This window comes from Corythoichthys intestinalis, chromosome 1 (assembly GCF_030265065.1).
Source record: "Corythoichthys intestinalis isolate RoL2023-P3 chromosome 1, ASM3026506v1, whole genome shotgun sequence".
Taxonomy (NCBI): domain Eukaryota; kingdom Metazoa; phylum Chordata; class Actinopteri; order Syngnathiformes; family Syngnathidae; genus Corythoichthys; species Corythoichthys intestinalis.
The window spans coordinates 70,435,615-70,459,876 of NC_080395.1; the positions used below are offsets into that span (position 1 = coordinate 70,435,615).

The 24,262-nt window shown below is 40.2% G+C and overlaps 1 protein-coding gene across 3 annotated transcripts in view; it reads left to right on the forward strand.

The window, feature by feature from the left end:
- Positions 1 to 1,433: 1,433 nt before the first annotated feature.
- LOC130920485 (DIS3-like exonuclease 1) overlaps positions 1,434 to 24,262 on the forward strand; it is a 66,879-nt gene continuing 44,050 nt past the window's right edge. Inside the window, exons 1-5 of one of the 3 annotated variants that reach the window (XM_057843757.1) lie at positions 1,434 to 1,683; positions 2,224 to 2,377; positions 16,048 to 16,179; positions 17,309 to 17,444; positions 21,711 to 21,878. In XM_057843757.1, the coding sequence (XP_057699740.1) occupies positions 1,554 to 1,683; positions 2,224 to 2,377; positions 16,048 to 16,179; positions 17,309 to 17,444; positions 21,711 to 21,878 (720 nt within the window). In that variant the 5' untranslated portion in view covers positions 1,434 to 1,553. Of the gene's footprint in view, positions 1,684 to 2,223; positions 2,378 to 9,097; positions 9,157 to 16,047; positions 16,180 to 17,308; positions 17,445 to 21,710; positions 21,879 to 24,262 lie in introns of those variants that run through there. The other 2 variants (XM_057843766.1, XM_057843774.1) reach the window with 2 other exon arrangements.

The window sequence follows — 24,262 nt, forward strand, 5'->3', positions numbered from 1 at the left end:
GCGAATCATTTTCGGCGCCCTCCGGAACGCCATAAATTCTGATGTTCTCACGTCGAGATCGGCAATCCAGGTCTAGCAATTTATTCAGCAGTTCAGTGTTTAGCTTTAGCATCTCGGCTATAGCGGTTTCGGCGTTGCCAACTCGTTCCTCTGTCCTTTCAATTCTATTTTCTGCTTCATCTAGCCTCACGTTTACTTTCAAGATATCTTCTTTGAGCACGTCAAATTGTTTTCTGTTTTCGAGACGGAATTCCCTTATCTCCCGGAGGATAGGATCCATGTCGGTCTTTCCTTTGCTTGTATTTGCCATTGAGAGGGAAGTAGTCGTCTGCCCGCCTAAGTTGTCAATTTCCGTGTTCTTGCGTGGCGTCTACCCCTCAACCGCTGTTTCGCACAACTCTTTTAATTTTGGTAAGTGTGCAGTCTTCTTACCCCGTCTTTATAGATGTTCTCATCGGTATGTTCACTCATCTTATTTCGGGGTTTGATCCAAATTTCTCCGGTTCAAATGGGCGCTTCTCTTAACACGCTGCCATCACTTCGGTGTCCCGACCGGAAGTCGAAGTCAACTGTTTTGACCATTATGGAGTAATTTTGCCATGTCGTCTTGAATAAATTGATTTTTATTATTTTATATTCCATTTAGCACAAGATTGTTATTTGTCATGACCATGCCATTTATTTAGCAATTGGGGAAAGTACTTGGGTAAAAAGAATATCCTGTAAAAATATTGAAGTAAAGAGACAGAAACAATGACATTTTGCCGCTCTCTTCGTCGCGTTTTCCTCATTGTGAATAGTTCCCCCTCGACGGGCTGACTGGTCCTTCTCAAGCCATTTATATAGCTATTGGGGGAAAATACTTGGATAAAAAGAATATCCTGTAAAAATATTGGGAGTAGAGAGACTGAAACAAAGACATTTTGCGGCTCTCTTTGTCGCGTTTTCCTCGTTCTGAACAATTCCCCCTCAATGGGCTGAATAGTAAAACCGATGAGCCCAGTCTACCGCTGACGTCATCCACCTGTTGGGGACGCTAAAACCCTATAATGGTAGGCGTGGCTAACCGGCAGATTAAAAGACTAATTTCTCGTCATCTGCGCTTTGCTAAATTGTTGTATATAGTCGAATCGTCTCAAAATATGATTCTAATTCACATAATAATGCCATTTAAGACTTTTTTTCTGGTGTCATATGCTCTTTAACGTGCTCAAGGTGTCTTAGAATTGGGCTTGCATTGCTTTTTTTTCCCTTTCCTTTTCTTTCCTTTTTTTTTTTTTTTTTTAACAAAGACAAGTGGTATATAAAAAAATAAACACACGAATTTCGGTCAAATTCTATATTTATTTTATCTACTGACTCTTGCCTTGTACAGATATGTCCGCTAGTACGTGAACGCATCCATACGTTTTCACGTTGGGTTGTGACGTCATTTCGTTGCACTTCCTCTAAATTAAGCTAATGTTTTTCCAACAGTGTTTTCACGCTTTACAGTAGTAGAGCTATTGGAGGGTAACAGAGATATGCAAATGGATCTGTCTTAATTCCACAAGATGATTAAAACTGAAAAAATTCTGCATTTGAAGAGCAGCCGCGGCCGAAAGGTCCGTGTTGTCCGCGAACATTACGTGAGGGAGCGAGTTCCATGCTACAGTTCTCTGTGTCAAGCCGGTTGTGACAACAGTAAGTGGGAGCTGAATCGTGGAGCAGATGGGTTTTTATTTATGGACCGCACACAAACACACGGTCATGCATTAGCAGAGCAGCATAACAGCTAAATGTATTACTTTACATCGTTACTGTTCCTGGAATAACCCATTTTCATTAAATTGATAATAGCACCGTACGTGCTGCAGTGCTATTTCTACAAAGTATAAAAATTATAAAACATATGCACTGTACAATAAAAACAAGCATTTATATTTACAGTATAAAAATAAAAATGATAAAATATATGCACTGTGCAATAGAAACAAGCATTTATATTTACACTAACAAACATTCCAATATATAGCCATCCAATATGTTTTGGATGAAAAAGTATTGTTTTAGAACGTTAATGATTTTCTGTGTCTGATACGCTGTGTGGTGTTCAGACAACTTGAAGACAACTTGAAGAAAATGAATGGAATTAATGTTTTATTGCAACGTACTACTAAATCAGCAAGTGGCAGGGATAGAAAGGGAAATGTTAATCTTCTGAATCTCTTCCACCTTTTTCAGATGGCAAGGTGTTGCCTGGAGATTTAACCCACTATGTGGTGCCTGATGTCGGAGTGGTGGTTGACTACCAGGAAATCTTGGAGTTCAGAGAGCTGCAGGGTATCGTCTTCACTCAGACAGCCTGCCAAGCTGTCCATCACTGCAAAGGACGCAGGTACGTGCACTGACTTTTTTTCAATTTACAGCAGCTGTTTAGATTGTTAAAGGATTGGGGAGTTTTGGATCAAGTGCATTCCATCTGAAAAAATCTAGTTTAACAATGTGATTTTTTTAAAATGATGTATAATTTTGTGGAAAAAAACGTAAATAAAATCAAGGAGGTTGACAACATACTGTGAGCAGGCATTTTAAAATTCTGCAACAGTTTTAGTCTAGCCAAATACGAGTATTTCAGATGGACCATTACTCGTGACGTCAGTTATACCCACAATTTCTTAGGCAATGTTGTTTACACGTGAGTTGACACTTACAGACACAGATTTTACTCTGGATTTTTTAAAAAAGGACAATATTGTGTATTTTTTTCCTACACTTGTTCCTGTAGGTTGCTTTGTGTTGTGGTAGGTTGGTCTATATTTCCAGAAGTTTGGGTGGCGATCTGCAACTAGCTCCCAGCCTCCCATTCTGCTGCCCTGCTTTGTAAAGTAGTTTAATACACAGATTTCACTCGAAAAACAACGTGAAGAAAAGGTGTTTGGCTGTTGGCTGCACGAACAGAACAAAGGGTACCGCAGCATGGACTTCATAATACTTGACAGGACACAGGATACGGGACCGATCCTTAGGGGGCCTATTTTCAAAAACTTCAAATTCAAATATTTTCAAAACCAAAGCTGCTACCGACGTAAAACCAAAACAGGCACCTACCTTAGCCATATACAGTGGGGAGAACAAGTATTTTATACACTGCACACACACAGTGTATCAAATACTTATTATCCCCACTCAGTGTATCAAATACTCATTGGCAGTGTATCAAATATTTGTTCTCCCCATGTATGAGTCTCCATGAGCAGTGGCATAAAAAAATTCAAAGTCGTTCCCTTATAAAATCCCGATAATTTTTTTTTTTTTTATACTCGTCCTTCTCAAAAAAAGATAGCATGTTGTGATAAAGTTCAGTATTTCCTGTAATTTACTGATAAACATTAGATTAGACTTTCATATATTTTAGATTCATTACACACAACTCAAGTAGTTCAAGCCTTTTATTGTTTTAATGTTGATGATTTTGGCAAAAAAAGTCAAGAAAAAACAAAAATCCCTATCTCAAAAAATTAGTTTTTTAATACAAAAAAAGTAAACCTTCAATTAATTATATCAGCTATGCACTCAATACTTGGTCGAGAATCCTTTTGCAGACATGACTGCTTCAATGCGGCGTGGCATCGAGGCAATCATCCTGTGGCACTGCTGAGGTGTTATGGAGGCCCAGGATGCTTTGATAGCGGCCTTAGGCTCATCCACAGTGTTGGGTCTGGTGTCTCTCAACTTCCTCTTCACAATATCCTACAGATTCTCGATGGGGTTCAGGTCAGGAGAGTTGGCAGGCCAATTGAGTACAGTAATGCCATTGTCAGTAAACCATTCACCAGTGGACTTGGCACTGTGAGCAGGTGCCAGGTCGTGCTGAAAAATGATATCTTCATCGCCATAAAGCTTTTCAGCAGATGGAAGAATGAAGTGCTCCAAAATATTCTGATAGCTAGCTGCATTGACCCTGCCCTTGATAAAACACAGTAATTAGACCAACACCAGCAGCTGACATGGCACCCCAGACCATCACTGACTGTGGGTACTTGACACTGGACTTCAGGCATTTTGGCATTTCCTTCTCCCCAGTCTTCCTCCAAACTCTGGCACCTTGGTTTCCGAATGACATGCAAAATTTGCTTTCATCTGAAAAAAGTACTTTGGACCACTTAGCAACAGTCCAGTGCTGCTTCTCTGTAGCCCAGGTCAGACGCTTCTGGCGCTGTTTCAGGTTCATAGAACGATATTGGAAAAAGCTATTGCTGCGATTTTTTGGGGGTTTGCGATATTATATTGCGATATTAAAAAAAAATATATATATATATCTATATATATAGATATATATATATAGATATATATATTATATTTTTAAAGAAATTTTCACTAGATGACTTGGAAGGACTTTGGATGACTCTCAATGACCAGTGTACAGTGATCCCTTGTTTTTCGCGGTTAATGGGGACCAGAACCCGCCGCGATAAGTGAAAAACCGCGAAGTCGTGCACCCCGCCCCCCAAATTTTTATTTTTTTGTGTGTGTGTGCTCAATGTATTTATTCAGATTTAGCATTGGAACGAGATACATATAAGCCATGTTTTTTTTTCTCACCTTTTCCCCAAAGTATGATTTAAATATATATACATAAATAATGTATGTATATATATATATATATGTATATATATATATATATATATTAATAAATGGTTTTAAGCACTTCAAATGTTAGGTTATATTATGATCAGTTTTAAACATAACTGTCCAACCAAATCATTTTTGAACAAGAATAAAGTACTGTAGTCGAAAAATGCTTGGCTTTATTAAATACTTCTGTTTATCTACCTTAGCTGTGACTCTTGTTGGACATGTATAAATTACAAACTTTACGAACATTTCCGAAAGTATTCCGGAAACAGCCGAATGGGGTGGAGTCGTCACAACAAGGAAACAAAATGTCGAGGCAGGTGCCATCGTTGTTTATCGACGAGAGAGTTGCGTTCGTGTTTTATCAAAAAATCGCTAAAATGGTTCAAACCTGTCGTGCTATGTGGTGTACAAATAGCCATTTGTCGCAATGTAGTACCCATGAGTTCCCAAACGCGAGAAAAAGAGCTGGACTACGCAGACAATGAGTAAAGTTCGTCCGTGCTAAGAGGGCTAATTTTGCAGACCCAGCCTCCGGCACAGTTTTGTGTGGTGCACATTTTACACCTGAAAGCTATTCGAACTATGGACAAATGAAATCAGGTTTTGCTAAGAAATTGCTGCTGAAAGCAGATGCGGTGCCCACCATACACGCGCAGCCACCTAAATGTCCCGAGATATCAAGAAAAAGGACGATGACTGGCTCTAATGAGACCACCCCACTACCCCAGGCTAACCAAAGGAGCGGAGCAGCCAAGCCAGTGTGAGTACTCTTTTATACTAAAAAAACATCACGCATTGGATATAGGACTGGACACATGTATAAATTATTGCTCGTAAAATATATAGAACGAATCCTCTAATCCCATTCATATTTGTATCTGTTGGCAGAGCGAAAACCTATGATAGCACAATAAGTGATAATTATTCTATACATTATTTTGCGGTCTCGGTGTATCAGCTTCACAAAAAGAAATGCAAAACAAACCATTCGGTGTTTCCCACTCGATGTGTTGCCGGTGTTTCATCAGTGTGATTGCTCCCCTCAATGATCCTTTCATTAGCTTGCATTGACTTTTGTTTGAGCTCAAATTGATAACCCAAAACACCAAAGAAAGGTTCATAACTCTCCTTGTTGCCATTAGAAGAACGTTCATTCCGTCGGATTCGTCGCTGCAACTATAAACAAAATTGTCCGCTATCTTCGCCGCCATTCAGTACTAAGCACTGAGCCGGTTGTTTCCTTGTTGTGTCGTCACGCGCACAATATGCTAGATTTCCGGGATCTCGGGCGCCGGTCGTTTTAGCTTGACAATCGATCCAAATTTCTATCATTTTCTTGTGTGTAATTACACAAAGTGGCATGATATGAATCCAAAAGGCATGCGTTTATGGATAAATGATGGAATATTAGCATTTCCTCAGGTGTTGTAATACGCTTTAAAATAAGCAAAAAAAACAATTTTTTGGGGGGGTATCGGATCGGGACTCTGTATCGGCAGATTCTTAAAATCCGGTGACTCAGATTCGGCACAGAAATATGCGACGGGACTTCCCTACTCATGCCCTTTCACCCCTCAGGAGGCACTGCACCAAAAAAATGACATCAGTGTGTGAAGGACATCATCATACGGGCTTAGGAACACTTCAGAAAACCAATGACAGTGACTACAGTTCGACGCTACAACCATAGGTGCCATTTAAAACTCTATGATGCAAAGCCAGAATCATTTATCAACAACACACAGAAACATCTGCTTTTTTTGGCCCGAGCTCATCTAGGATATATTGACAATGTTTTGCTGACAATGACAATAAAGTTCTGTTCTGTTCTGTTGAAAAGGGGGGGGGGGGGGGGTGCGGAAATTGTGATTTATATAAAAAGCGCAGAGCACAAACAGAGAGAAGTAGCAGCTCATACTCCAAAAAATACTGGAGGTTTGTCCTTACACTCCTCTCCAAGGAGCTGCCACTGTCCAGTGAGGTCTTTTGAAGATAAAACCCATGCAGTCTGTTCACTGATTCTCTATTCTAATTGGAACGGTCCTTGTTTGATTTTCTTTTTAACACGCATGTTTTCTTCACGAATTACATGAAAATATACTGTTATAGCAGATGAATGTTTTTAGGTAAACTGGTCGCTAAATGACATACAGTGGGGAAAACAAGTATTTGATACACTGCTGATTTTGTTGGTTTTCCCACTTGCAAAGCATTTAGAGGTCTGTAATTTGTATCATAAGTTCTCTTCAACTGTGAGGGACGGAATCTAGTACAAAAAAAGAGAAAATCAAGTAGTATGATTTTTAAATAATAAATTTGCATTTAATTGCATGAAATAAGTATTTGATACATCACAAAAATCAAACTTAATATTTGGTACAGAAACCTTTGTTTGCTATTACAGATACCAAACGTTTCCTGTAGTCCTTGACAAGGTTTGCACACACTGCAGCAGGGATTTTGGCCCACTTCTCCTTGGAGATCTCCAGAGCCTTCAGGTTTCGGGGCTGCTGCCGGCAACACGGACTTTCAGCTCCCTCCATAGATTTTCTATCGGGTTCAGATCTGGTGACTGGCTAGGCCACTCCAGGACCTTAAGATGCTTCTTACGGAGCCACTCTTTAGTTGCCTTGGCTGTGTGCTTTTGGTCGTTGTCATGCCGGAAGACCCAGCCACAACCCATCTTCAGGGCTCTCACTGAAGGAAGGAGGTTGTCAGCCAAGATCTGGCGATACATAGTCCCATCCATCCTCCCCTCAATATGGTGCAGTCGTCCTGTACCCTTGGCAGAGAAGCAGCCCCAAAAAAATGATGTTTCCTCCTCCATGTTTCACGGTTGGGATGGTGTTCTTGGGGTTGTACTCATCCTTCTTTTTCCTCCAAACATGACGAGCCGAGTTTAGACCAAAAAGTTCCATTTTGGTCTAATCCGACCACATGACCTTCTCCCATTGCTCCTCTGGATCAATCAGATGGTCAGTGGCAAACTTCAGACGTTTCTGGACATGCACTGGCTTCAGCAGCGGGACCTTGCGTGCGCTGTAGGATTTTAATCCATGATGGCGTAATGTGTTTCTGATGGTTTTCTTCGAGACTGTGGTTCCAGCTCTCTTCAGGTCATTGACCAGGTCCTGCCGTGTAGTTCTGGGCTGATCCCTCATCTTCCTCATGATCAGTGATGCCCCACGAGTTGAGATCTTGCATGGAGCCCCAGCACGAGGCAGATTGACCGTCAACTTGAACTTCTTCCATATTCTAATAATCGCTCCAACAGTTGTTACCTTCTCACCAAGCTGCTTGCTTATTTTCCTGTAGCCCATCCCAGCCTTGTGCAGGTCTATTATTTTATCCCTGATGTCCTTACACAGCTCTTTGATCTTGGCCATTGTGGAGAAGTTGGAGTTTGTTTGTTTGAGCATGTGCATAGGTGTCTTTTATACAGGTAACAAGTTCAAAGAGGTGCAGTTACTTCCGGTAATGAGTGGAGAACAGGAGGGGTTCTTAAAAAAGAACTAAGAGCCAAAATATTTACTAGTTGGTAATGTATCAAATACTTATTTCATGCAGTTAAATACAAATTTATTATTTAAAAATTATACAATGTGATTTTCTGAATTTTTGTATTAGATTCCGTCCCTCACAGTTGAAGAGAACTTATGATACAAATTACAGACCTCTACATGGCTTGCAAGTGGGAAAACCAGCAAAATCGGCAGTGTATCAAATACTTGTCCTCCCCACTGTGACTAGTTCTCCAGCAATGACTGATGAATATCTGAGCTTCAGGTACAAGGCCAACTAGGCTTGCCACCCGTCCGTTGAAATACGAAATCGTTCCGTAATTGGGAATTAACAGTTGCGTTCTGTATTGAACCAATACGGAACACAGTTTATTCCGTATTTCACAATTGTCCCATGGGGCGACCCGCGGCTCCAGCGGCGGGGAGTGGCGGGCGGCGGTGCGCCCAGCCCATGCACGTCTGTCACACACAAACACACACCTGCGCTCATGAGTGCCCACTGAGCCAACAATAATGGACAAAAATGGCAGGAGATATTAAAGACCGCAAGATACCGTAATTTCCGGACCATTGAGCGCCCCGGATTAAAAGCCTCACCCAGTACATTTTTAAAGGAAAAAGCATTTTGTACATACATAAGCCTCTCCTGCCTATAAGCCGCGTGTGCCCACAAAGTAGACTGAAATATTTATTAAGAAATACACAGTTTTCTAAGTTTAAATACCATATTTTAACGAATCGGGTTATGATACAGCGCGTGACTTACAGGTAAGGGAGGTGCAGAAGAGCAAGAGACGTGCTATTGTTGCGGGTGTGTCTGTGTGTGTGCGCCGGCTGCTAGAGGCAGCTATGGCTAATCTTTGATCGATTTCTCTCTTTTCCCAGCTTTATAATGGTTTGCTTTTCTCCCATAGAAGGCTCTCTTGTCTTCATGTTTTCTGAACAGAAAATGCTGTTCTCACAAATGAAAGACAAAACCACGATCTATTTACTAACTCTGCAAGCTGTCAAAAAGGTAAAAGGTAACACATTGGCAACTAGATAATACCTAATACCTATCAGTGACATGTTCCACTATATTTGCTCAGTTGAAAAGTGGGTGGGTTCAAGGAAAAAGTCATCTTTCCTAGGTTGAAAACCCACCATAAGGAAAAAAACCCACAAAATAAAAGCTGGAATTCAGAATTTTTGTGTCATATTCATCTTTTTAAAAACACAAATGTCTTCAGTATAAAACAAAGAAAATGAACTTGCTGTTTCAATACTTTTGGAGGTGACTGTATTTTTCCCTCAAAATAGACATTTTTTCCCGTTTTAATTTGGATCCGTCATCTACGTTCTATCTTGAATATAGTTGTTAAATTTGCCACTTCCACATCATTGCATTCAGTTTTTAGTCACATTTGGATCGTCTCCCAACTATTCATGTGGCGGTATGACATAAAAAGCATGTGTGTATGACTCGTATCATGTTTACATATATACACAGGCAGTTGCTAGAGAGAGAAAAACACATGTTTTCCCACCGCTAAGCACACTAAACACTGTGGAGTAAACTCTCACAGCTTGTGGAAAACGTTCATGACAGTGTTCGCTCACTTTTAATTTTGTATAAATGTGAAATCATATTGGAGGTATTGTCTCCTCGGCAGCCACCCTCCGCAAACATATTTAACATGTCAGTTGGCGCTCTTTATCTGAGCCTCGGCCATCTGTAACTTTTCTGTAGCCGAAGTATTCCCATACCAGCGATTTCGTTTTCTTCGATTGGGGCAAAAGCAAGATTGCAAATGAGCAGAACGCAGATGGCGAAAAAACAAACTCCTGTTTTTTTAAAAAAAAAAATTATGACATCTACAAAGAGAGTCTTTGCAAATACAACCAGGAGCTGAAAAATGCTGGACAGTCATATTTTTCAGAGATCATTAGCTTCCTCTCTTCTTCTCTAGACGACTTGCACGCACTCTACCTTAACTACCACTCTTGAGCGCTCCTAGTGGACCGCCAAAGAATTGCTCAACAAAAATTGAATGAGCAGTTTACAGCATCTATACTCCATTGTATGGCCAACATGTCAAATATGAGTATCGGTACTTGGCGGGAGCGTATTGATAACTGATCAGGTTGCAAAATATAGCGATATATCACCGTATCGAGATATTGTCACACACTCTTATAGTGCAGCTGGAGTTAGCTAGAGAAAGTTAACGATGATTGACAGATTTGAAACTTTGATCTGGCTTTACGATCAAAGGCAAGAATGTGTCAATCATCGTTTAATAAATTTTTGTTGTCTTGAGGCTGCTGTCAGTAGCATGAGTGACAAAGCGTGAGTGAATTTGAGTAGACTGACTGAGTGGACTGAAAGTTATGGAGAGTGATTAAAAGTATGGCGTTAAAGGTGATGTAATGAAAAATGTGGGTGCGCCTACATTTTGTGCTGGTGCACTTAAAGAAGAAAGTTAGGTGCACCAGTACAACCAATGCAAAAAGTAAGTGTGGAGCCTCGGAGATATACACTCACCGGCCACTTTATTAGGTACACCTGTCCAACTGCTCGTTAACATTTAATTTCTAATCAGCCAATCACATGGTGGCAACTGCGTGCATTTAGGCATGTAGACATGGTTTAAGACAATGTCCTGCAGTTCAAACCGAGCATCAGTATGGGGAAGAAAGGTGATTTTAGTGACTTTGAACGTGGCATGGTTGTTGGCGCCAGAAGGGCTGGTCTGAATACTTCAGAAACTGCTGATATACTGGGATTTTCACGCACAACCATCTCTAGGGTTTACAGAGAATGGTCCGGAAAAAAAAAAAATATCCAGTGAGCGGCAGTTCTGTGGGCGGAAATGTCTTGTTGATGCCAGAGGTCAGAGGATAGAGGACAGAGAATGGCCAGACTGGTTCGAGCTGATAGAAAGGCAACAGTGACTCAAATAACCACCCGTTACAACCAAGGTAGACAGAAGAGCATCTCTGAACTCACAGTACGTCGAACTTTGAGGCAGATGGGCTACAGCAGCAGAAGACCACGCCGGGTGCCACTCCTTTCAGCTGAGAACAGGACACTGAGGCTACAATTTGCACAAGTTCATCGAAATGGACAATAGAAGATTGGAAAAACGTTGCCTGGTCTGATGAGTCTGCGACATTCGGATGGTAGGGTCAGAATTTGGCGTCAACAACATGAAAGCATGGATCCATCCTGCCTTGTATCAACAGGTCAGGCTGGTGGTGGTGGGGTAATGGTGTGAGGAATATTTTCTTGGCACTCTTTGGGCCACTTGGTACTAATTGAGCATCGTTGGAACGCCGCAGCCTACCTGAGTACTGTTGCTGACCATGTCCATCCCTTTATGACCACAATGTACCCAACTTCTGATGGCTACTTTCAGCAGGATAATGTGCCATGTCATAAAGCTGGAATCATCTCAGACTGGTTTCTTGAACATGACAATTAAAGGTGCAAGATAATATCGGTCACCGATAATTATCGGCCGATAATTGCTATTATGACGTCACATAGATAATCCAGATAATAAAAAAATTCAACCGATAATGCAATCCGATAATTATATACTTGATTTAGCTTCCAAATGTGCGCAACCGAAGAATTCAGCACACCGCCTCCTCAACCCTTCCCTTCTCTGAAGCCCCTTAGGGAGGAGGGGTTAAGGAGGCAGAGTTACACTACAAGAAGCAGTTGTAGACTAAGGCGGCTGTTACTTGCTTTGCTGGATTTATCGTGGGTGAAAAAAAAACGACGCTCTCGCCATCTGCGAAACATGCACTGCAGAAGTTCCACGAGGCGGAAAGGCGGAAGTCATTCAACACCACTAACCCAGCAGCCATTTAAAACTGCATCACAAAGATTTTTGGAACGAATACGAGACTGCTGCTAGCGGGAATGCTAAAGCTATTGTAAACCCAAACTAAGCTAAGATACGGGGCTTGTGACTATACAGAGACGCTGCAGCCTTCCCGGAGTCGGGTTGTTTGGGAATGCAGCCCAAAGCGGGTGGTAAACTCGCATCTAAGGCTAAACACCGGCACGAGACCGATAGTCGACAAGTAGCCGTCTTCCGACGGAGCCCGCACCTCTGGCCGGTGTTGTGCTGAACACCGGCAGGCCGCCGCCTTACCCCAGGCGGGGCGGGCCGAGCCCGGTTCCCTGGCGGCGGGACAAGCGGTGAACACCCCAGTTTCTAGAGCGTTCCCCCATGGCATGCGGGATGCGAGGCGTGCGCCTCCGTCCGGAGCAGAGCCAGGCCCCGAATATGCCGTGGTGAACCGGCCGGGGCGGGCGGATTATCCGGTACGAACGTAGCTGCCGCTGCCGAGACGAGAGACAAAGCCCCGGATAAAAAAAATAATGCAGTTTGTACGACCACCATTCTTCATGAAAAACATCAGTTTCACCACGGACATTTGGACAAGTGATGTCAAGTAAGCAAGCGTAAATAATTTAAACACGCAGAAAAACACACAAGAAGTCAGCCAGTCAGTAATGCATTCAGTATGTAAAATGACGAGAGGTCAGATAACTTTGTAACGCTGCCTTTATTTTTGGCTTTAAAAAAAAATCAGGCACAAAACAACACGCACGGGGATGCGAGCTCCAACTCCGGCCAAAAATTAATGCCTTGTATCAGCTTAACTGTTGTGAAGCAAGTGTCGTGAGTGCCGCAAATGTAAACAAAGCGCTGCAGAATGGATACATGACATCTCCCTCTTTTGAGTTAATCATTTTCACAGTGTGCAACAAAGCACATAACATTGGCAATCACTTTTCAAATTATTTAACTTATTTGTGTGCTCAATTACAGTCACAGTAGATAATCAAAACTTATTGGCACTTAATGACACTTATCAATTTAAATATTCACATTCCTGTTGTAATGAAATAATAATATTCTGTAACCACACATATTATTCAAAATCTTTCCTTCTTCCTTCCAAGTGCAATAACCAGTGATAAACATTATAGGGCAAAACAGAAGAAAAAAAAAATTCAAAATTCACATTTCCCCTTTTTTTAGGATTAGGTATATTAATTTGTTGCTTAAAATAAGGCTGTTAAGCTTATTTTTCTTCCAAGAAATCTGAGAAAAATACACTTCAAGCGCTGTCAGATAATTTCACTTATTTCCAATAGATTTACACTTAAAACTGACTAGTTTTAAGGAGGTGTGTTTTTGCAGTGTAGTAATGTTATATATGTTAGGAATGGCTTACTTTTAAAGGCATTTTTGTGCAACTTAAGTATTTACTCTGTAAGTAATTGTTGCCAAACGTTTACCATAACACAATCTCAGACAATCTGTCATTATTTAGATGTTGGAATTTACTACTTGTTCATATTTGATGTTGAAAAAAAAGAGCAATAAATTATATTTTTGCACAGTAAAATTTTCTCTTGTGTATACTTTAAAATTTTACATCAATCTTTTAGTAGAATTATCGGCTTGCCATCATCGGTTATCAGTTGGAATGAGGAGGAAATTATCGGTTATCGGTATCGCTTGAAAAATGTATTATCGTGCGTCACTAATGACAATGAGTTGTGGTGGAACGGGAGATTCGCATCATGGATGTGCAGCCTACAAATCTGCACCAACTGCATGATGCCATCATGTCAACATGGACCAAACTCTCTGAGGAATGCTTCCAGCACCTTGTTGAATCTATGCCATGAAGAATTGAGGCAGTTCTGAAGGCAAAAGGGGGTCCAACCCGTTACTAGCATGGTGTACCTAATAAAGTGGTCGGTGAGTATATCGCAATGTAAATTTTTTCCAATATCATTCAGGCTTAACGTTTATAAAAATATACTCTACCATTCAAAAGTTTGGGGTCACTTAGAAATTTCCTCCTTTTTGAAAGAAAAGTACAGTTTTTTTTTTTTTTTTTTTTAATGGAAATAACATTAATCAAACTAAATGACTATTCTAGCTGGAAACGTCCGGTTTTAATGCAATAGCTACGTAGTTTTGTAAAGAGGCCCATGTACAGCAAACATCACTCCAGTGATCTAATGGTACATTGTGCTTGCTAGTTGCCTTAGAAGGATAATAGATGAATAGAAAACCTTGTGCAATTGTGCTGGCACAGCTGAAAACCGTTTAGGTGGTTAGAGAAGCTGTAAAACTGATCTTCATTTGAGCTAGTTGGGTATCTGGAGAATCACCTTTGTGGGTTTGATTAAACTCTCAAAATGGCCAGAAAAAGACAACTTTCACGTGAAAGTTGACAATTTGTTCTTTGGAATTATGGCTATTTCATAAGAGAAATTGCCAAGAAATTGAAGATTTTCTATAACTCTGTGTGCCACTCCCTGCAGAGAGCAGCACAAACAAGATCTAACCAGAGTAGAAAGAGAAGCGGGAGGCCCTGCTGCACAACCGAGCAAAAAGACAAGTACATAGGAATCTCTAGTTTGAGAAATAGATCCCTTGCAGGTCCTCATCTAGCAGCTTCATTAAATAGTACCCGTAAAACACCAGTGTCAATGCCGACAGTGAAGAGACGACTCCGGGATGCTGGTTTTTAGGGCAGCGTGGCAAAGGACTGGATGATAAAAGGAAACAATTAATATTGGCAAAAGAATGCAGACATTGGACAGAGGAAGATTGGAAAAAAGTGTTATGGGCAGACGAATCAGTTTGAGGTGTTTGGACTTTGGATATAAGAAAAGAACATTTGTGACACACAAAACAACTGAAAAGATGCTGGAAGAGTGCCTGATGTCATCTGTCAACAATGGTAAAGGTAATGTGATGGTCTGGTGTTGCTTTGGTGCTGGTAAAGTGGGAGATTTGTACAAGATCAGCAGAATTTTAAATGAAGGCTATCACTCCATTTTGCAACACCATGCCATACCCTGTGGACAACGCTTGATTGGAGTCGATCTCATCCTACAACATCACAGTGACCCAAAGCACACCTCTAAATTATGCAAGAACTATTTAATAAAGAATCAGGCAGCTGGTATTCTATCTGTAATGGAGTGGCCAGCACAGTCAACAGATCTCTTGAGTCCTGACCACAAAAAATAACAAAAAAACAGAGTAGCCGGAGAAAACCCGCACAGGGAGAACGTGCAAATTCCCACAGGAAGGCTTATGCCTGGGATTGAACCCCTGTTCTCAGTACTATGTGGTGGACATGATAACCACTGTGCCGCCGAAGATTTTGTTGTTGTTGTTATTACTGTACTTGGCACGGTCAAATTGTGACTTGGTGCGACTCGGCTTGAAAACCATTTTACTCTGCTTGCCTCGACTCTAAAATCTTGACACTTGATCCCATGTGACCTCGCTTGGTAAACTTGTGATCCACTTTCTTGTGACCCGAATCAGAAAGATTCATGCAATTGTCTGTTTATATTGCCACAACCAGTAAAATTTAAGTTTCAGTGACAATCAATTGCTCAATGATCAATTGAGTGGGACTGCAGAATGTTTTTTTCACTGTTTCATTTTTGTTTTTTCTGTTTCTTTGCTAAGTTAATATAGCCCCACGGACATAAGACATTTACCAAAATACTGAATGCTTTGCATCTATTTATAGCTCATTTACTTTGTCTTGCTTCATGTACCCAATAGTGATGAGAAGTACACAACTCATTTACATAATGTTGCAGTATGAGGTGGACTGCTGAACCGTTATAAGTCTTTGCTCAAATTCCCAATCTTGAAAGCTTCGCCCCCTCTGCTCTATATCTTGACCTTGGTGCTTGAAGAACTTTCCAACTCTTCTAGTTTTTCGATGTGCCCAATCCTCTGAACCATGCGTCGTAACCTCCTAATGTTTTTTGATCAAGAAGTCATGCTCATTTCCTTTGCGTTGTCGCTTGTGTGTTCACCCTTTTCTTTTTGTCTGTTGTTGTGAATATTTCTCTAAGCAGACAATATAACCGCCTGCGAAACCTGCTTAAGGATCCCCGACATGACAGTGTTCTGTTTGCCAATGAATTTCAAGAATATTCCTTCTGCCTGCGGGAGATTGGGGAAAGTCAAGAGCAGTGGCAGACCAGGTGAGTTACTACTGAAGCATTTTTACTAGGGATGTCCCAGATTTGATCAGGCCTGATCACATCATATTTAGAAGATTGGAATCAGGTAAAAAAGATCAGGGTTGTAAAAATATTTATTTTTATATTTACTTATTAAGGGCTATAAAGCTACAGAATAACCCAGCGGTACAAGGATATTACCAAAAGACACAAAAATCTACATTTTACACTAAAAAGTATCGTAAACAGCACCAGTAGTAGAAGGGTTAGGATTAGGTTTGATTGCTCTCGTGGGAGCTAACGGTAGATTAATGTCTGCCGTATGGAAACATTTATGTCTGTTATTTGTGTCTGCTTCTTGGAAATCAAAATATAATCACCCAAGAATGACATAGAGCCAGCATGTGTGGTCATTTGTTTTGATGCTTCTGCGCGTGCGGGTCAGTGTGCTCAGTGTGTGTCGGACTGCGAATTAGTGTGCATGTGTAATACTTGAACGGGTACGCCAAAAAATCTGATATGACAAAAAAAGTCAGAATTGTGCATTAAGACCTGTGGTTTGAACCTAGCGTTAGTCAACGACACTGAAACAAACATTGCAGAACACAGAGAAAATGTCGAGAGATGGCGAAAAAGGTAAGAAATTCACAGCTGAGATAGCTCAATTTTTAGTGTTGATTTGTAGAATTAGGAATGTTCGATGTTTTTTTGTTGTTGTTTGTTTGCAACTTTATTTTGTGTTGATGTACAAAAAATGTTTTGTCTGACATTTTTTGTTTCAAACCACTGCAGCATTCACCCTTTTGGATGGCTATCAAATAGGGATTGTATTGTTCGAATAAACACAGAAAGCAAAATTTGCATGTACCCTTGGGAATTTTTGATTCATTATGCCATAATTTGCTCACTTGAAATGATCCTACAACTCCTAAAACTTGAATTTTGGGTCAATTGGCATTCTAAAACTCTGAAAACATATAACATTACCTATGATTGGAAAGTCTGTGCTATAGAAAGTGCTATAGAAAATGTATGGATGCAATGCAACCATTAAGAAAAGTGGTATAATTAAATACAATGGAAATTTGTTGCACATCATTCCACAAATGGCACAAATCATCAATGACTTTTTTCATGTTTATGTGTACAGGTGTGTGTACTCTGCAGCAGTGTGGTACTACAACCACCTAGCTGGTCTAATGGATGTAGTGATGATCACAGAGGACCGAGACGTCATTGCTCAGTACAGCAACCTCCACTCTGGAGTATACGTCATTTCTGTGCAGGTATGGTACTCATGTGTTTGGTCAGGCCTCCCTCGTTGCCGCAGTAATACATTGGGCACTTTTGCAGTGACACTTCGGGGCTCCAGACTGCGACCAAATGGTCGCTTATTGCGACTAAAGTTATGGCCAGTGCCAGTATTTTTTCATCTACATGCACGACCAGTAACATTACAATTTTTTTTTTTTTTTTTTTTTGTTATTGTTGCTGACAAACTCCTTCACGGTGAAATCCACTAGTTGGCAGTAATGCAACGAGCTGGTTTGCCAAGGGCAAATGCAACAGAAGAAAAAGGAGGTGGATGATGTGTGAAGCGGTTACTGCTCGGCCAGCAATGGGTTTGACCCCTCCCAACTCGATGCTGTGCGAATTGGAGTATATAAAAAATGCATAGGGTAAAATTAAACCACTAAAGGGAACCTTGTGGTACCCCAAGTCGCGCGGGTACAGAATCGCTTTCACTTTCGTGACTTTTTAGACTGTCAAAATTATCGCCACTCATACAACGGGTGCGTGGCGAGGTTCCGCCTGTCTCACCCACTGTTACACACACGTCCCCCTGGTTGTCTTGCGTGATTTCCACTTCCAGGAAATATACACGGCGCCACACCGTTATATTTGTTATTTTTCAATTGGTGAGTGCACAACGATTGTAACATCCCAAGTAACGATGTTAGACTTTCTTTGTTGTTTTCTCAAGATATATTTCAATTGCAACTCCTGGTAAAACCAGAGGTTGATCACGCTCTCCCTCCCGTGTGAGGCATTCAAATGTGTTCACGAAAGAAACAGTGCTCACAAAACAAAAAGGTTCCTGACCCCTACCTTAAACACATGACTATCTGTAGATTGTGCTTTTTAAACTTCTTTCTAATATATATGTTTTGTCATGAATGGGACACTTCGCATCCATGTTACAACTACAAAAATTCCCTTGTTAACCTAATTTGTACGCAGAATACTGGTTGATGTCAAAACTGATAAAGAATAAAATAAACAGTGAAAATGACAGGAAAACTTGTCGATGCCGATTTACAGTGTGCGCCCCTGAAACTTCTGCTCGTGCTGTAACGGTCACATCTGTAAATGGTGTTCCTTGCGACATCCGCCATGTGGCGGCGCTAGGCATGTGCCGATATGAGATTTTGAAGGTACGATAACCGTCAGCAAAAATACCGCGGTTTTACGGTATCATGGTATTGCAATTATAGCGCTAAAATTTGTTATTTTGAGATGTAAAAAAACCAACCTTTTTTCTATTGAACGGAATTATTTTATTTTTCTGAATATATTTGCAAATTAGACCAACATGACTATAATGTTAAAATAAATAAATTAACAAAAAATAAATAATGTATTTTGAATAAAATTAACATAAATAGAACTAATACCTGCAGCCATAGCTCAAGTAGCTCAACATTATGTAGAACAAAAACAAAAATGATTATTTTCCATAAAAAAGTAAACACTTCTAAATAAAATTTAAAAAATATATACCTATATTTTGCAGGCACTTCAACATTTTAGAGACTTACTCATTTTCTCCATATTTCTCACTCAGTCCAAGTTATGATGCAGGAATGTGAGCATGTTCACCTTTTCTGGGTAAGGTTTGGAGCGGTGAGGTGAGAGGATGTGTCCACTACTACTATTAATAGTTAATTAGTTGAATATTAATGGAAAGCAAGAGTGTGACTCGTATCATATTTACACATTATACACACCCTCTCAACACAGAAAGTCACCAGAGAGAAAAAAAAACACCACAAGCTTTATTATGAAAATGTTATTTTGAACAGATTTTTACAATGGCAAAAGAATTAAGGTTGCCAACAGTCTTGTATTGTCCAGGACAGCCCGTGATATTGTAAGTTCCGATTGGTTCCGTCGGCAGCGGCGGTACCAATCGGAACTTCCTATATTCCGGGTTGTCCCGCACAATCCGGGACTGGTGGCAAGTACCCTAGCGCGGAAGACTTTAGGAAAGTTGGCCAATGGTAGAGAGGAACACGGTTAGCCGTCTTGATATGCTAACTAGCCACATTATCTGCGTCGTTAACAAGCTAGTTACGTGAATCAAAGTATTGGTTTAACTATCACTAAACATGCTGGAGAAAAACTCTCGTAGCTAGTGGGAAACGTAAATTACAGGAAACGTGAATGACAGCATTTGCTTACCTTCAATTTTGTATAAAGTGACGGATGATGGTCACGTAAATGTGAAATCAAGTTTGAGGTGCCGCCCCCCTTTGCAGCCACCCTCCGCAAGCAAGCCTTGCCTTCCTCTAATCCGTGGCCGTTTGCTTCTTTTCGGCAGTGAAAATACCCCCATATAAGCGATTTTGGGGGTTTTTGACAGAGAGAAAAGCTCACCATCTTCATTCATTGTTTCAACTCTAGTCTATAGCACAGAGTAGCGTCACTGACAGACATAGCAACAACCCAAGGGGAAGCGGTGAGCGCTCCTGCTCCATTTCTCACTGCATTTTTGGGACATGAAAAATAGCTAACCGGTAACCGGCACATGTCTAGGTGGCGCCGCTTTATTCATATTGAATGACTTCTGTTACTGCTCTCTTTTAGTTGGCGTTTATATGCAACCGCGTGTGTGCGGACCATTGTGCTCCCGAGTAACCTTTAGACAGTGGGTGTCCAAACCTGTCCTCAAGGTCCGCTGTGGGTCCTGGTTTTTGTTTCTACCAATCGAGCACAGACAGTTTAACCAATAAATTTTGTGCTAAAACAAGCAGCACCTGACTACAATCAACTGATTACACTTGTGAGACACCAGATTGGTGAAAAGATGTCATCTTGTTTGGTAGGAATGAAATCCAGCACCTACTGCGGCCCTATGTGGAATAGCTTGGCCACCACGGCTTTAGACAAAAGGACATTTAATAATTCCTTGCTATGGCAAATGATATCAACAAAAAAAAAGTATTTTGTGTTCCACTGAAACGTATTGATATAGTACAGCAGCTATTGTTAACACATTATAATATACGTAGATATACAGGTTAGAGCTGGGCGATATACCGAAAATTTACCGTTACCGAAATTCTTCATGATAACCGACGTAATTTTGACCATATCGATAAATTTGATAATTTTGATAAAACAAGAAAATATAGTCTTTTTATCCTGCTTTGACTCTGTTGTTCGGTTATTCATTCCCCTTTAAGAAAGCAGTCAGTGTGCTTACGTATGAAGTCACATGGTTATCAGGAATTCAAACAAACAGAAGACCGGCAGGCTAACGCTAGCGGCTATAACTGCAAGCAAACGTGATGGAGTCGGGCTTAAGGGAGCTTCGGCAAACTTTCACCCGACATTAAGTAGACTCTTGGCGGCCTCCAAACGGACTTTCGCCTGCTTTGCTCCCTGGTCTCATGATTTCAGGAGAGGGTGTTTTCTACTGGAAGCCAGGCCACAGGCTAACGCTAGCTACAAATGAACGTGATGGAGTCAGATAGCGGCTCTAAACCTGTCAAAACGGCTGAACTTAATGAGTGGATTGGACACGGACTGCATCTAGCAATTAGTGTTACGTGTTATTTTGTATATGTGTGTGTGATTTCTTTGATATCCCTTTTATGATGGTAAAGCATTCATCATGAATAATAATCCAACAGTGAAGCCTATAACATGACCATTTAATGGCCACAGCTATTCTTTTGTATGTGCTTGCTTAATTCTGTGCAAAATCATTGGCAAAAGAGCAATATGAGCAATATAGCTTTAATGTGTGTATGTGTCTGTGTAGGGGTGCATATGTACGTGCATGTATTAAAAAATGCTTTAGGGAAAAAAAAAAAAAATGAAACCTTGACGTAAACACTTGTGTTGAGTAATTATATCACAGCAGCCATTAACAATAAGTTGTCTGTTTGAAATGTACTGTTTCAAACTGTAAGTCATTTTTGTTATAATGACATGTTTGCACAGTCGTCATATTAATTTTTATAATGTACATTGTTCAAGTCATACAAGCTGTTATAAATGTTCATACTTGAATTTTTATTGTTTACAATATTTTTTTATCTATTTAATGTTTAGAGTGCATGTACAATTGTTAAATATGTTAAATTGAAAGCTGGTAAATAAATCAACGAGAAACAGTTTGCAGTTTACAATTTATCGTCATTTATCGTTATCGGGGTAAATCTGCTCAATTTACCGTGATACTTACTTAAGGCCATATCGCCCAGCCCTAATACAGGTATTGATGTTTTATTAGTCCCTGTTTAATCTTTGCCATTATTTTCTAGGAATATTTACAAAACTTCTGGTCAGCGCTACGGGCAGCTCATGAATTGTACAGCTCCATTTGCCAGGCTCTGCAGGAGAAAGAGAGTGAGTGCACGGAAAAAGAGTTTACTGACCACCTGCCGGCTGAAGTCCTTGAGGCTGGCATCAAGTCTGGACGCTACATTCAGGTAGAGACTTTCTACCTAGGGGTCACATGTGTTTCTAGTGCAGTGGTTCTAAACTGGGGTTTGGTGACTAAGCCTCAGGGGTTTGGTGAAGGTTAAAAAACGCAAAGCCTCTACGCCGACTAAATCTTGGAAAAATGGTGTTTTAGACCAGGGTTTGTACTGGTTTGCCTTCAATTTACAGTCTTTATTTCATTTCAAGACAATAATAGACAAGTTTCCTGAACGAAATATGGGCGGTGCCATCTTGGACAATGTCTGCCTCGAACTTCCGGTCTAGAAAAAAACTTCATGGCAGAGGAACCCACGGAATCTTCAAAAATGGATTCAGCATGACCTAGTTGAGACTTACGTAGATGTGATTAGATTATTGTTCTTATCACTTCGTTGATCATTCGTGGACAAAATTATAGCAACCTGTCAGCCTGTGTTGACTTGAGGTATAGATTTATACGGCGGCTACTTGAGTGACCTAAATTAGGTGAAATTACAAATTATATTACATTTGCCGAATGAAAAAGGGCTGACACAGATTATGTTGTTACAAGGAAATACTACAAGGTATATACATACGATACAAACAAAAATAGTATGTCAATCTTTTCAAATGCAGACATTGATCGCAACAAAAGATTTGGACAACATGATGCCAATTCTTGTTTTATTTAAAACGATAGGTGCATGTGCAAAACAGGTCAATAAATCACAATTTATAAAATGATTAGAGAAATAATAACGAATGTTGAGCATACGAGGAATGTGTTATCAATCAGACAGCAGAGCTTAAGGGAGGTTCTCCATACTTTCACTCGACATCACGGAGACCCTCTGCGGCATCCAGACAGGCTTTATCCCGCTGTCCTTGGTAATACCTGCTCCAATAGCGAATCTTTAAGTTGCTGCAGTTAAAAAGCTCGTAGTTGGATCGGGGGATCGAGCTCTGACGGTCCGCTTCGAGGCGAGCAACCGCCTCCAGCCCCAGCCTCACCCTCCCCTTCTTGATACTGTATATGTCCATCAACATACAGTAAGTGTTGCTGTGAGGCACATCAACTTATATTCCCTTGCCTGATAGCGTTTTCCACAATGAACAAAAAAACTTGTAACACTTGCTTTTATGCGTGCCATCAAGAGCAAGCCATACTGATGAGCAACAGGCTAGCAGCAGTAGTTGTAGTAAATAATATTAAAGATCATAATTACGAGTGATGCACGATAATACATTTTTCAACCGATACCGATAACTGATAATTTCCTCCTCATTCCAACCGATAACCGATAATGGCAAGCCGATAATTCTATTAAAAGATTTATGTAAAATTTTAAAGTATACACAAGAGAAAATATTACTGTGCAAAAATATAATTTATTGCACTTTTTTTCAACATAAAATATGAACAAGTATTCAATTCCAACATCGAAATAATGACAGATTGTCAGACATTGTGTAATGGTAAACTTTTGGCAACAATTACTTACAGAGTAATACCTAAGGTGCACAAAAATGCCTTTAAAAGTAAGCCATTCCTAACATATATAACATTAATACACTGCAAAACACACCTCCTTAAAACTAATCAGTTTTAAGTGTAAATGTATTGGAAATAAGTGAAATTATCTGCCAGCGCTTCAAGTGTATTTCTCTCAGATTTTTTGGAAGAAAAATAAGCTTAACAGCCTTATTTTAAGCAATAAATTCTTATCCTTAATCCTAAAAAAAACGGGGAAATTTGAATTTTGAAATGTTTTTTCTTCTGTGCTGCCTTATAATGGTTATCACTGGTTATTGCACTTGGAAGGAAGAAGGAAAGATTTTGAATAATGTGGCTACAGAATATTATTGTTATTTCATTACAACAGGAATGTGAATATTTAAATTGATAAGTGTCAATAAGTGCCAATAAGTTTTGATTATCTACTGTGACTGTAATTGAGCAGACAAATAAGTTATATCATTTGAAAAGTGATTGCCAATGTTATATGCTTTGTTGCACACTGTGAAAATCATTAACTCAAAAGAGGGAGATGTCACGTATCCATTCTGCAGCACTTTGTTTACATTTGCGGCACTCACGACACTTTTTTTACAGCAGCTAAGCTGATACACGGCAGTACTTTTTGGCCGGAGTTGGAGCTCGCATCCCCGTGCGTGTTGTTTTGTGCCTGAGTTTTTTTTTAACCGAAAATAAAGGCAGCGTTACAAAGTTATCTGACCGCTCGTCATTTTACATACTGAATGCATTACTGACTGGCTGACTTTTTGTGTAGTTTTCTGCGTGTTTAAATTATTTACGCTTGCTTACTTGACATCACTTGTCCAAATGTTTGTGGTGAAACTGATGTGATTGGCATGTTTTTCATGAAGAATAGTGGTCATATAAACTGCA